This window comes from Archocentrus centrarchus, chromosome 11, assembly GCF_007364275.1.
Source record: "Archocentrus centrarchus isolate MPI-CPG fArcCen1 chromosome 11, fArcCen1, whole genome shotgun sequence".
In the NCBI taxonomy this organism is placed as follows: Eukaryota; Metazoa; Chordata; class Actinopteri; order Cichliformes; family Cichlidae; genus Archocentrus; species Archocentrus centrarchus.
Genome location: NC_044356.1, coordinates 13,257,255 through 13,271,078, shown reverse-complemented (window position 1 = coordinate 13,271,078; position 13,824 = coordinate 13,257,255). Strand labels below are relative to the sequence as shown.

Genomic DNA, 13,824 nt, shown 5'->3' with positions numbered 1-13,824 from the left:
TCTGTCCTTTATACTTCATGTGATTACATTTCATGGTTTTTCAGTCTTCATGTTGCTAGTAGTTTGCATAATTTCATATTTTCATACTTTGCAATGTAATCCAGTGGTCCATGTTTTGGGCTCCCTGACTTCAATGCACCTTATTAAGGAGAAATCAAATAAAGTTTGAAGGTTAATTGCTGTATGAAAGGTCAGTTACTGACAGTGTGGCCCTGAACCTGCTTAAGGTTGGATTTTCCAATATTAAAATTCAGGTGATAGTTTTCATCATCTTGTCAACAGGATGAGGGAATAACAGCAGCTGTAGACTGTGAAAGCATGACAATATAATTTTTAATAAAACCAAGACAGTGACACTCATGATATGCACAAGCAGTACTGACAGAGCAGTGACAGATACGGGAACCAAAACAACACATGTTCATCATCATTACAGTATGAAAGCTTTTGGCAATACAGTAAATAGGCATTCTCATTCAGAATAATAACAAAACAAATGGGTTAGTTTCCACTTAAGCTACAAAAAAAAGAAAAGGAAAAAAAAGTGCTGGCTAAAGTTGAGCGAATCCATTATAGATCAAATGTAACAATGGCAACATTTCTGCATTCAGTCCCACTCTTACACTTTGTATTCACTATAACTGTGGGAAATATCAAGGCTAGTACAATCCAACTTGGCACACAGGTTGTCTTTCTGTAGTAAAAGCATGTTCCCTGTACTCACTAATGTATCACATGTTTTTATTTTCCATCTTTCTGGTTCTTGAATCAACACTTACTATGTGTTGATTCCTGTTTTGGTATAATACAGTTAACCTGTCCTGTACATCACAGGAGATTGAACAGCCCTACATCTGTGTCATGCACGTGCTCTGAAATTTAGTAGGGGGTAATTATATAGACTCCACTACCCTCCATCAAATTCTAATCACCTGTGGGGAAATGAATACCAAACTGATTCTCCATCACATTGAAAGCCCCCCCCCCCTCCCCCGCCCCCCCATCCGTCGCATCTTATCCAACCAGTCCTGTTATCTCTATTGAGGTGCGGTGAAGGCCCCCTGGGCAGCGTTGGCAGCAGCCTGGCGTACAGCCTGATTGGACATGACTCCACTGGCGAACTCGGCCTGAGCCTTTTGAAAGCTGGCATCGGTTTGCCTGTACAGACTGTGGATCTGGAGCGGGGAAGACAAGAGTACGCTGACACCTGATACCTGGAGCAATTCATCATCTTATTATGCACACTGTGAGGGTGAAAACGATACCCACAACCTGATATTATGGCTATTCTTCAGGCTCTTTATCTACTGACTGCTTCACGGTAGATGTACCACCTGGACAACGTGGTGAGAGGACTGTATTTACATAGAGCTTGGACAATTTTGTTTTTGCGCCACACCTTTGAAGTTTCTACTAAAATATGACCCACTTAGTTTTAGTATTAGTAGCACAAACCATCTAAAAGCCAACCATTATTTGACTAATTCTTTACTTCTTTTCTTTGGATTTGGATGGGTACTTCACATGGACTAACAGCGTGATATTTTCTGTTTTACTGTCACTCATGTTAAACATATCCAAAGTTTTCAAATCATGAGGTTGGCATATGTGCAAGAAATCCCCATGAGCCTAAAGCTTAGGCTTCAGCATGTTTTATCTGCTTTTGGCTCTGTATGACATCACAGAGAGGGGATATCCCTAATATGGTCATCTCAGGCACACTGCCCTGCGCAGAGGCGCCACCCTGCTGCTGTTCAAACCTTCGGTTTGTGAGGGGCAGCCAATTTAAAAAAAAAAAAAAAAAGTCCGCTTAAAGGGAACCTAACTAAAAACCAATTGTATCAGATAATGAATGAAATGAGCGGCTGCACCAAGGACCAATAACAGCTAAATAAGGATTATTTTGAACTGAGAATCAGGGAAAACTTCTTTAGCAGAGTCCAAAAAATAAAAATAGTTAGCTGCAAATGTCAAGTTTAAAGACCAGCGAAACTCTACTGATGGTCAGTTTAAAGCCAATTGTGCCTGCCTGCATGTCTGATAGTCAATATTATTTTCTTATGTACTACTACAGTATCCTAGTTTTGCAAAAGACACATTAACGTCACATCCTGCTTTCAAAACCCAAGATGCTGTGGCATTAAAACACCCTATGCTGCTATAATCACAAATACAATGATATAAATAACCCACTGCTATGTTAATACCATTACTCAATATAAGACACAATCCCGTGTTACTGTTCTAATGACTTTCTGTTTTTAAAAGGTGCAGATATGAATATCTGCTGACTAAAACGTTGTCAAAAATACAGCCTTATTTTGAAGCGCTTTTTGTGATTTGAAATATGAACAATTGTATTCACCTTCTTCAGCATGACAACCCCCATAGCAGCTTGGGCAGTAAAGAGAATGGCATTGATCATCATGATCACACCAACGGGGACGCTTGACTTCAGAGCTGAAAGGCTCACAATCCAACCACTGAGGGACAGAGACAGGAAGGCAGAAAGATACAATACACAAGGAGAAAATAAAGAGGTTTAAAATAATATCCTTATTTGGCCCTGATTATCAAGAAAATGTTATGTACAGCAGGTATTAAATATGCACTCATTATCTTTGTGTTATCAGCTGCAAATTAAGACAGTGTGTACTAAATTACACCCTCTAATAAAAAAGAAAAAAAAACACCCTTTCTGAAGACAGAAAGCAAGCTGTTTTTCAGCTCATGTGATTAATTTATGTGGCTTGAAACCACCATAAAAACATGGTATAGAGAACAAACAATACACCTGTTATTAATAAAATGCATGGATAAAGAACAACAAATGTAGGAAGGACATTGCTCAGAATGTTTAGAAATAAATTTTGGCTTATCTGTTTCCAGTAACATCAATGACCAGGAATTCTGATATTCTAAAATTTAAACCCCTCCCCATGTTTTTGTGTTTCCAAGTTGCTTTTTGATCCCTTGTTTTAAATTCTACACAAATAACCCATGATAATGACTTCTAAGCTCAATTTACAATTCATTAAAAAGTTTATTTTTCTAAAGTATTTGAATAATCATGTTAAAAATAACAATAATAATTGTAATCTCACTGTTGACCAAAATAATTATGATTTTTGCTATAATCAAGCAGCCCAACAGAATATAAGCTAAAACCAATGATGTAAAGAGACATGCAGCTGTCTAAGGCCCCAGTCACACAGACCAGGAGACTGGTTGGCGACCCCAGGCAACCACCAGTTGCCAGGGAAAAATGTATATTCCCCAACTGGTTGGCAAGTGATTGCTGGCAGTCACTAGCATGAAATTGGTTATAAAGAGTTATGGTGCAGCATGGAAAACCAGCTCGTGATTGCTTTGGTCGCTAGTAGTTTGCATGGAAGACGCTGGTTTGTCTGCAAACTATTCGCCACATGGCACTGAAACTGTAAAATCTCCAATCTCATTGTACATCCTGTATAATGACAATAAAGGCATTCTATTCTAATGCAAATTAGAAATGGAGACCATTTGATTTAAAAGTAAAAGTGGCGCCTTTTGAAATGCGTTGGTTGAAAAGTGTTGTCAAACTATGTGCAACTGCAGCAATCTGGTAGCAACCAAAGCAATGACAAGGAGGTCTTCGGTGCAGCACCCTCTTTGTGACCAGTTTCACCTACTGACTGCAGGCAAACACTCGCCAACCAGTCAGGAAATACAAATTTTTCCCTAGTAACTAAAGGTTGCCAGGGGGGTTGCCGACTGCCCTAACTTAGATATTTATATATGAATCTTACCTGAACCCCCATCCTGGGATGCCGATGGTCATGATGACAAAGACAGCCACTTGGGCGAAGAAAACGAAGAAGAAGACAAAGAAGTTGAAGGAGCTGTCACTCCTAGAAGAGGGAACAATATTACTCAGTTAGTCACACTAACAACTCAATTTAATTTTTTTGTGACTGCACTGAAAAACCCAAAAGGAAAAGAAACAGCAAGTGAATGGTGAAATATTTCAAATACATATGTTGAGCTTATTCATTAAGATGGAGGTACATACCTAAAGGCTTTGTACACAGGTCTATACCAACAGATGAAGGAGCAGGGAGTGAAAAGGAGGGCCCAGAGGATGGAGAGGCCGAGGCCAACACCAACACCACCGGATTGGTCCACACAGAACATGGCCAAGGACGAGATCAGGTTGAAGAGCAGCGTGCCTGTGCAGACTGGGTATAGACAGATATTTAAGAGAAGAGATACAGTGAACAAAGGGATGAATGAATAAAAAGGAAAAGCACTGCAGCCTGAGTTCAGGGATCAAAACCAAATTCACCCTTCTCCCTTTTGACTCCAGCTGATGCAATATGATGCCATTTGTTACTAGTTCTTTTTTTGTCTGCTACTGGGTCAAGACTCAGGAATATGACCATTTTTGTCCATGTAAAAGAGTTCTATCCTGTTTTATAGCTTACGTTGGTCTTTTGTTGATTATATATTCAAACAGGAACTAATTGATGTAATGTTAATAGTACTGTCGCAGTTTTACAGGTCAGAAGTCCTCAAGGTCTGATAATTCTACAAATACCAAATAATTATAAACAACATGTGCAGTTACAGGCTGTTTTTATTGGACATGCCCTATGACAGCTCTGCAAACCTGAATTGCATCAGCTGTTGGTGTCTGATACCAGGACGTGGGCAGATTTCAGGGCCAGCACATGGTGCGGAGTTTTGATCCAGCTGGGATCTGAGAAGTTTTGAGGTTAAATAAAAACCTGAGGTTCCCTGTTGAGTTCCTCAAGCTGTTCTTGAGTAGTTTTTGCTGTGTGATGGGCCTTTCTGGCAGTAAAGCAACAGTGAAACTCTCCTGGGGAGAGGGGACACAAATCCCCTGGAAGTACAAGTTCTAGAACACATAATTACCAGGTCTCAGTAGATCTTAATGTGGTGCATATGAGCCTCAGTGACTTTATTCACCACATCAATTCTAAAGCAAATGACTAAGTAAGAAAAAGGAATAAGAAATGCTAAAATCATAATAAATATAAACCACTTTCTGTGATTGGCATTATTATGTTAAGAACTATATTCGGACATTCCTTTATGACGATAGGGGTTTTTAACTAATATGTTATATGCCGTGGAAATACCATTGATAGCGGAGTTATCAGAATGACTAATCAGATGAGCTATTACATATACATCCAGCCACTTCTTAGACACATTTTATCCATCCCAAAAGGCCCAAAAGACTGTCTATAAGCGAAACACCTTTTTGGTGCTATTTTTGCTGGGTGGTTATACAAAGAAAAGGCAAATTTATAGTATATTAGCTGTGTGATATTTGACCAACATTTTCATCACAAAAGCTTTTCTTCTGGTGACCCTGCCGAGTGAGGTTCAGACCCCCCCGGTCATAATTTTTTATTGGTAAACCAAAGTAACATTCACAACCACTTAAAAACCCAGATTTTACATGTGTTGGTGACCACAAATGCTTATCAGTGTAAAAAAAAAAAATCTAATGAATACATCCCTGCCTGCCAGGGTCACCCCTGAAGCACCTTTGTCACCAGAAATGAACATAATTTTTTTAAACCTATATGTACGCTCTCTTAATCACAATGTATTCTTACCTGCATTGTCATGAAAGTATCCATGACCAAACAGCTGAGATTTTAACCTGTCCAAAATTTTTAGTAGATGCACCTATGGTGTCAATTTGAATGTAATATGTTGCCTCCTTCTTGAGTTATCATGCTCACAAATCAGCCTGATGGGGTAAGAAAGACTGCAGGAATACAAAAATAGTACTGGTTTCTCTTTTGTTTCTTTTCTTCTACTCAGCATCGTCCACTTTCTCTCTCACTTTCTCTCCATCTCTTTGTATCACTTTCTAAATCAATAGCAAGATTTACTTTCATTCATGCCCCTAAACTTAATTTCCAGACACACAATTTGTGGACATGCAAGCAAACTTCTCTTATATTTTTTTCTTGGCCAAATCTAAGACACAAAGTGTGGAGAAGTGCTACAGATTCTTTGTCAAGAAATTAACAACAACTTATGTAAGTTTAACAAATTGGACTGGTTCTTGTGTAGATGCCCCATGTCAGTGTCCCAGTCTTAAATGTAGCAGTGAGGTGTGAGTCTTTGCACAAACATTCAAGCTCTTATGCCAGACAGTGCAGGAGAAGTCTCACAGGCATGAGTCAGCGCTTACAGCCTCTAACTGGGAAGCCTTAGGTGTTAATATGTGGGGATTTTAAAGTACAGTCACACAAAAGTCCCTTGACGCTGCAAAAAAGATCATTAAGATGTTACATTAAGACACTGAATTTGCAACAATGATGCTGAGAGTTATTAATAAACTGTTAAAATTTGCAGGAACTCACACATCCAGAAGTAGTACATGATGGTGACAGTGCGCTGGAAGCGCTGGGTGATCTCTACATTGATGTCCTGGTAGAAGCAGGGGCCCACGGGGCAGAATGAAGGCAGCGGGGGCCAGTTATTCTGCCGGGCTGAAGGGAAGAAGAAAAAAAAAAAAAAAAAGTCGAACATACTTTGGTGTTACTCGGAAATTATAACATCACTCCAAATGTAGCATGTTTAAGTCCATTAAACCTCTTCACTGAATAGGCAACAAGTTGTGAAGGGATCCAGACTCCTCTGTGTGCTCAGACCTAAAGCTGTCTGATCCAACAAGGTCCATCCACAAGGTATTCCATGATATTGATGGTTAATTGTGACAATAAAAGGGGGTTTCAAATTTATTTGGGCAGTTTTTAAACAGAGCTTCGTTGCGTCTTTCAGCCCTGAAAATTTCATGTGGCTAGCCCCTTTATTTATGAAGATGTACATGCTCATTAAATGCTGTAAAAAAATTATAATAAGGTGACTTAAATAGTGCAAAATTTGTACCCAGCCCTGTATATCTGGAACTTGGAAAATCATGGTATGAAGTTAAAATTTTGCACGACTTCATTAAATATGAAGTGTACAAATCAGCTGATTCTGAAGGGGGGTGGGGGGGGTGCTCTTTTCAAATTTAGCTTTTATATAGAATAACCCAAATATGTCGTTGCAAACAACATATTTTACACTAATTATATCGACAGAAAACAAAAAAGTTGGAACAGAAACATTTAAAATTCTCTCTGACTTGTCTACATTGACCTGCCTATCCCATCATCTCCTCCGTCTCTTACAGGCTCCAGGTCCGAGGCTGTGCGCCTGAAGCTCCCGCTCTCTCCTCTCCAGCTCTTGGGCTTTCTTCTCCAGCTCCTCCTGCTTCCTCAGCAGCTCTGCGGTGGTAGCGCTCACCGCAGGCTAGCACACACAGAGAATGAGGTGTCAGAACTGCAAGCCAAGTTTCAAAGAGGAAGGCCGTCTTTGTTGCCGTAAATAATGGAGAGGATTATGTTAAATTATATTTGTAGAAGCGATGATTTGGAAAAATGTGAATATATGCATCAGTATTTATATCTGGGCAATGTGCAAGTTTAGGTATAGGTCCTAATGTTGCTCCAGTGGTTGTGCTTAGATATATCACTGGTTTGAGTGAGTCATTCAAGGAGGTCTGTGTGTAACTGAAGTAGGAACCATAAAGCTGCTGGCATTAAGAAATCATGCAAATGAAGTCTGCTGATTATTTCTGGGGTTTCTTTTTAAGGATTCAGCACTCAGCTATACACAGCAGAAATTAGTGTAATGATTCATTCATGATTCACAATTCATTTTTCAGCATCTCACAACATTATTAGTACAATCCTGTTTTCTGACATCCAGCTCCCACTGAACGTTCTGATGGTCAGCTGATATCAATCACAGCAAAGAGGGTATTTACTGTGTAGGGTGTATACCTGGGAGTTGTAGGAGCCATAGTTGCGAGGCTCGGTAGGTGTTGTCCTGCTGGGTGGAGTCTGCACAGGTGCAGATGGAGCAGTGGGAGGAGTGGCTTCATATGGTGGTGGAGGCTTTAACATGTTTAATAAACAAAAAAAAACAGGCATCATATATCAGTCTGAATTATAATGTGGCCACAAAAAAAAATAAATTTAAAGAAGGACTTCACTCGCATTTAGTTAGTTAGTGAATGAATTAAAGCATTATTGTGTTCTATATGCAGCTACGCATACAGGACAAGCTTGCATACAACTAGATCGTACATATCAACAAACTAAAATGAGATATTTCTGCCCCCAAGTAATATCCTACATCCCACACAGAACACATAGGAGAAATCAGAACACATAATTAAAAAAAACAAAAAAAATCTATGCTTTGAGACAAAGTTTGCGAGCTTAAAGAAATCTGAACTGATCTTTTTAGATCATTTTTGTTCACGAAGCTCCGCGTAACAGAATTTACACGTCCTCATTCTAGTAGTGAAAAGCTTTTGCATATTATCCCGTTTCACAGACGGTGTAAGAACAGAGCAAATAAGATAATACCCTCATACACGGCAGTTTCACTCATTTGACTTTTACGCCCTGCAGCACACACTTATAACCACCATGCCTGTTTAAGAGCTGTGCCAGTGCTAGAGCGAGCTCTCTTAGAAGCAGGTCTCAGCAGTCAAACACTTTCCAAACACATCTTGGGCACTTTTTGGGCAGTTCTGAAGAATTATTTTCCTCTACTAAATTATTTTTTTTATCCCCAGTGGAGATAAAACTGTATTTTCCTCTAACATTTATTTAAAATCACTTAGTTAAACAATTAAATTTGCTTTTACAGCACTGTAATGTGATTCTTAACAGTTTCTCTTACTTTAGGAGGGAAAGGAAAGAAAAAAAATTATCAAAGACCAGAACAGAACTTGGGGTGTTTCATTTTGATAGAAAAGATTAATTAAATACATTTAAAAAAATAAATAAGGTACAGCAAGTACTGCAAAGGTACATTTGAGCAAAGAGGAGATAATATATTAAGGATAGTACTAATATAATAATGTCATAATAAAACTGAGTTAAACTAAGGAGGAACATTTTAAGAAGATATATTCCTCCCACTTTGCCCATATTTCCTCATATTTACCCACCTGTAGTCTCATGGAGACGGTGATTCTTTCCACTGTAAAAATCTCATAAATAATGTTATACCGGTCCTCTAAGGTCGGGATTTCTGGCTTAAGTCATTTCTTTGTAATAGCTTTTCTGGCTGCTAAACTCGAGATTCCAAATAAATATTTTATTTTGAAGTCTGCAGATGGAGAATTTAGAAATAGTGCAGCTGCTGTGATGGGCTGATGGAGAGGAGCAGCCAGTGTAAAAAGACCAATCTTTAACTGACCATCATTCACAAGTTTATCCTGCATTCAAGATGCTGCAGCACATGTGACAGAGCTGAATCATTTTCACATATTTATTAACTCTCAAACTTAAAAGTCCACTGCTGATCTCAGTAAAAAGCTTCCTCCTTCCCTGTATGGAGGTTTGCAGATGCCATCAAGGCAGATTCTTTTCTTTGGAATCTACATTTTTAAATGGCAGCATTTTGTGTTGTTGTAATTGTGTGTATTGTTACATTTGACTGGATCTCCTGTGCCTGAAGAGGAAAACATGAGACTGAGAATATTGCACATAATGATGTCATTTAAAAACAAGATTACCGCCTAACAGGGCAAAATACACCTGTCGCACTGTATTAACCCCGTTGTTGTCATATGAAAAACAAAGATTTAATAATTATGGTAAGTTTGCTTCTCGAATTATTGAGCGCACACCCATTTTTCTATTTTTGGTAACAATGACCTCAATCTAGATCCCAGTGACCCCATATACAACCCCAACCTTGTTTTGGTCATAAGTTATCTACCCATGAATTTTGGTAAGTGTGAGCCGAATGGTTCTCGAGTTATTGAGCCAACATTTCAATGGAGATCGCCCGCACTAGATCTAGGCATCTCTCCTCTGCTTTTTCCACAAATCATACATCTGCATGGAGGTAATAAAGGATGAAAAACACCCTTACTATGAGGACTTCATTGCAATTTTTTTCTTGATCACAGTAGTCATCAGTTCATCTATATTTTAGTGCTAAACTGATACTAGCATTCTGTAATGTATAATTCACTCATAAATGACCCCACTCTGGTATTTTAATTGCTAAAACAACTTGGTTGCTTGAGGGGTTAAAAGTCTTTTAACCTGTGAAGTTCCATTTGTACCACCATGTTGCAAAAATCCCCCACAGCTTTCAAATCAGGATTCACGGTGTGCTGTGCCTCTCTTTTAGAAATGTCTCTGCTCTGAATTGTGAGCAAAAACAGGTCACAGAAGGGCACAAACCACAGGTAACTTGTTGCCGCATGTCTTGCTAGTATCAAAGAGAGACAGGAAGTACACATGAACCCGAGGTGTTTTCTAGCAACAAAAATCCAGTGTTACAGTGAAGACCTTGGAGATTTCCCAGCAACAAAAAGCCCTGAACTCTATAAGATGCAGCTGAGACATGTATCACACATACTGCTGGACGCTCATATTTAGGCAAAGCAGACAACTGTCTTCAGAGCCCCATATCTCACAGGGCACTAAGTGTACTAACTATCTGAGCTATTCAGACTGATACTGGCCTATATGCATAAAGCAGTAAAAGAGTTTCTAGGTGTAGCACAGAAATTGTGCCATCACACAGTCTCACAACTCCCCACAAGCAGTCAAGATAGATGGCTGCCCCTCCCCTGAGCCTGGTTCTGCTTGTGGTCTCTTCCTGTTAAAGGGGCAGTTCTTCTGCCCCACAGCTGCCACATGTTTGCTCAACGGGGGATCATCTGATCACTTGGGTTCTCTCTCTAATATTGCAGGCTCTTCAGTTTGCTGATGGGTACCAAAAGCATCTGATTGAGGTGCAACTTGCTAAAAAACATTGAGCCAAATATTAGTGGGGGTGTATGTGTATATTTGAGCCTCTATGTAGAATTCTGACCCTGTGTGGATTAGAGAAAATTCAAAATAAGTTCAAACGTTTGCACCCAATTCTTGTTTTTAAAGCCATTAAAGATGTATGCTACACAATCATTCCATGCTAGAAAAAGAACAGTTCAAAGAAATCGTTAAAAAATTCCAAATTACCATGATATTCATGCCCATGATGAGTGTATGTAGTTAATCCAGCAGACCAGCTCTGTGCCCATTGTTTACTTTTAGCAGCACGTGTAGCAGAGCTGAGCAGAAAACAGTGCAGACTCGAGCAGTCTTCAAACATACTGTCTGTACTGTATATAAAGACTATCAGCTGATGTATCAATCAGAATTTTTATCCTTCTTAAAATTCAGCATTGCCCCCAAAAATCTACTATTTAGATCAAATATTGTGTCATGAAGGTGCTTAATGTGCAGTTTCCTAACATACTCCTGTGGTCTTAACAAAAACATCTCCTTCTGCTTTCAGACCTCTGAATCACTGCAAATCAAGACCGGTCTGCTCAGTGATTCAAGCTGAATAAATAAGTGAAGTGAAACAGAATGGCCTCATTATGAGGACACCAAAGTGACTCTGCAGCAACTTACAAAAAGGAACAAACTGAACACTTGCTCGCGTTAGTTTCATATATTTAGAAAATTTCTCCAATAAGTAGGAGCCATATCTGAGAGCATGCTTTCTTACATCTTAGATCTTTCTCTAGATAGACAGATACAAACTCTGGAATTCAAGCTACATTTTTGAACCCTCAGCCTATCGCTTATTGACAAATCACCCTGCAGCAAACCAGAAACCACTGTTTACTGTCTGTTAAAATGTTTGCCAAATACACAGACAGTAGGAGAAACAGGGGACCTCTACTCTGTGACAAAAGAAGAAAACTCAGCTCATGCTCACCCCAGCTGTGTTATCAAACGGGTTGTAAAGGTCCAGTGTGGCATATCCTGTGTTGCTGCTGTGTTGAGTCACTGCAGGGTCCTAGCAGACGGGGCAAAGGCAGTTATTCATTCAGCATATCAGTGCATAAATAAATCCTAATTTAACGAGACAAAGAGAAGGCGCTTCATTCATGTGTTCACTGTTAATAAGAGCTACAAGTGGGCAAACACTGGTGGAGTCTGGCAGGCCCTGGAATAAGCCAAACAGGTCACATGAGCAATAACACGCCCGCTATTACACGGAGCCACTCTCATCCACCCGTACATACAGTACCCTGACATTAGCTTCATGCCTATCATCTCTTACCTGGAAAGGGTTTTGGTCGTCCATCGGCGCCGGGAAGCTTGTGTATTTTGACATCTCGATGGCGGCTAGCGCTAAGAAGCCACCGCGTTCTCGCTGATGTCAGCGCCGGAGCAGGAAAAAAAGAAAAAGAAAGAAATTATCCCTGCGTTTGTTGTCTTATCAAAATGAAAGAACAAGCGCTGTGTTTTCTTTTATCCAGGTAAACTATCTCCCCGCCCATCCGGCACTCATCTTCCGGCAGCTCAAACAGGACGTCTATAGGTTTCGCACGGGTCGATGGGTGTATTCACCGGAGCTTTTTCCTCTTCGGGGCCGACTGTCAGAATCTGGTTTGCGGCTGTAGGCAGAGCGCAGCCGCTATTTTCTCTGGTAAGAAAAAGCTCCGCGGTACAGGAAGTAAACAGCCGACGCTGGTCATGTGACTGCTACTGCAGCGGAGACACGTGGGGCTGGCGCGGGTGAGATAATCGCATGGCCATTGAACAGTATATCTTATATTTATTTATATTTAAATATTTTTGCTATCTTTTGATAATAACTGCTGAAACTCTGGCACAAAGATTTTATCTTAAGTGGGCCAGACAGCTAAAAATATTTACTAATGACCTTTTTTTTTGGTTCACTTTTCTTTAAATATAAAGATGTTTAAGTACATTGTGAAATCTTATAGTTTGTTGTCTGTGAGGTTGAACACTAAGGAAGGAGAACAGGACTTGTGCCGATTGGCTAGGCAGAGAGATCGAGTTGGAAAGGATGTGCACCAGATTAGGGTGATTAAGGATAGTGATGAAATGTATTAACAAGTGAAAAAGGTGTGTTGAGAAGATGGAAAGAGTACGTTCAGGAACTGAAAAAGGAAAGAGAGATGAGAATGAATGAAAGACAATTAGTGAATCAGAAAGTGCAGAGGATTAGTAAAGAGGAAGTAAGGGCAGCTTAAGAAGATTATGAAGAGTAGAAAGGTGGTTTGTCAAGATGACATATCTGTGGAGTTATGGAGGTTTCTAGGAGAGAGGGCAATGGCTTTAGGGATGCCTGAGGAATGGAGAAGAAGTGTACTGGTGATGTGCAGAACTGTGGTAACTACAGAAGGATAAAGCTATGGGGAAAAGTTGTTGAAGCTAGGTTAAGAAGAGAGGTGATGATCAGCAGAATGGCTTCATGCTTTGAGCATGTTGCTGGAGAAGTATAGACGAGGTCACCATTTCTGGACTGTGTCACTGTGGATCTAGAGAAAGCAAGAGAGGGACTGTGGTACTGCAAGAGAATATATTCAAACGAGGTCATTCGCACTTTGATATATTTGGTTTACTATCTCTATATTTCTCTAGATATATTAGTATAGAGAAGGTCAGAATGAGTTGCACTGTGTCTTTGTGGATCCAGCAAAAGCATATGATAGACTGCCAAGAGAGGAACTGTGGTATGCATGAGGAAGTCAGGAGTAGCACTGAAGTATGTGAAGGTGGTGCAGGACATGTATGAGGACAGTGTGATATGTGAGACAGTGATGAGGTGTGCCATGGGAGCAACAGTTTGAGGTGGGGGTGGCATAACATCAGGGATCAGGTCTGAGCCCCTTCTGGTTTGCAGTGATGATGGACAGGCTGACAGGTGAGGTCAGGCAGGAGTCTGCGTGGACTATGATGTTTGCAGATG

General features: G+C 40.0%; 1 protein-coding gene across 1 annotated transcript; it reads right to left on the bottom strand.

Annotated features, from left to right (window-relative positions):
* Window positions 1-306: 306 nt before the first annotated feature.
* Window positions 307-12,571, bottom strand: scamp3 (secretory carrier membrane protein 3). The gene is made up of 9 exons (XM_030741790.1): window positions 12,166-12,571; window positions 11,818-11,898; window positions 7,857-7,970; window positions 7,203-7,323; window positions 6,387-6,515; window positions 4,052-4,217; window positions 3,789-3,890; window positions 2,366-2,483; window positions 307-1,175 (listed from the first exon to the last, which is right to left on the bottom strand). The coding sequence occupies exons 1-9, from the start codon at window positions 12,217-12,219 to the stop codon at window positions 1,038-1,040; spliced, it is 1,023 nt and encodes a 340-aa protein (XP_030597650.1). The 5' UTR covers window positions 12,220-12,571; the 3' UTR covers window positions 307-1,037.
* Window positions 12,572-13,824: the final 1,253 nt, after the last annotated feature.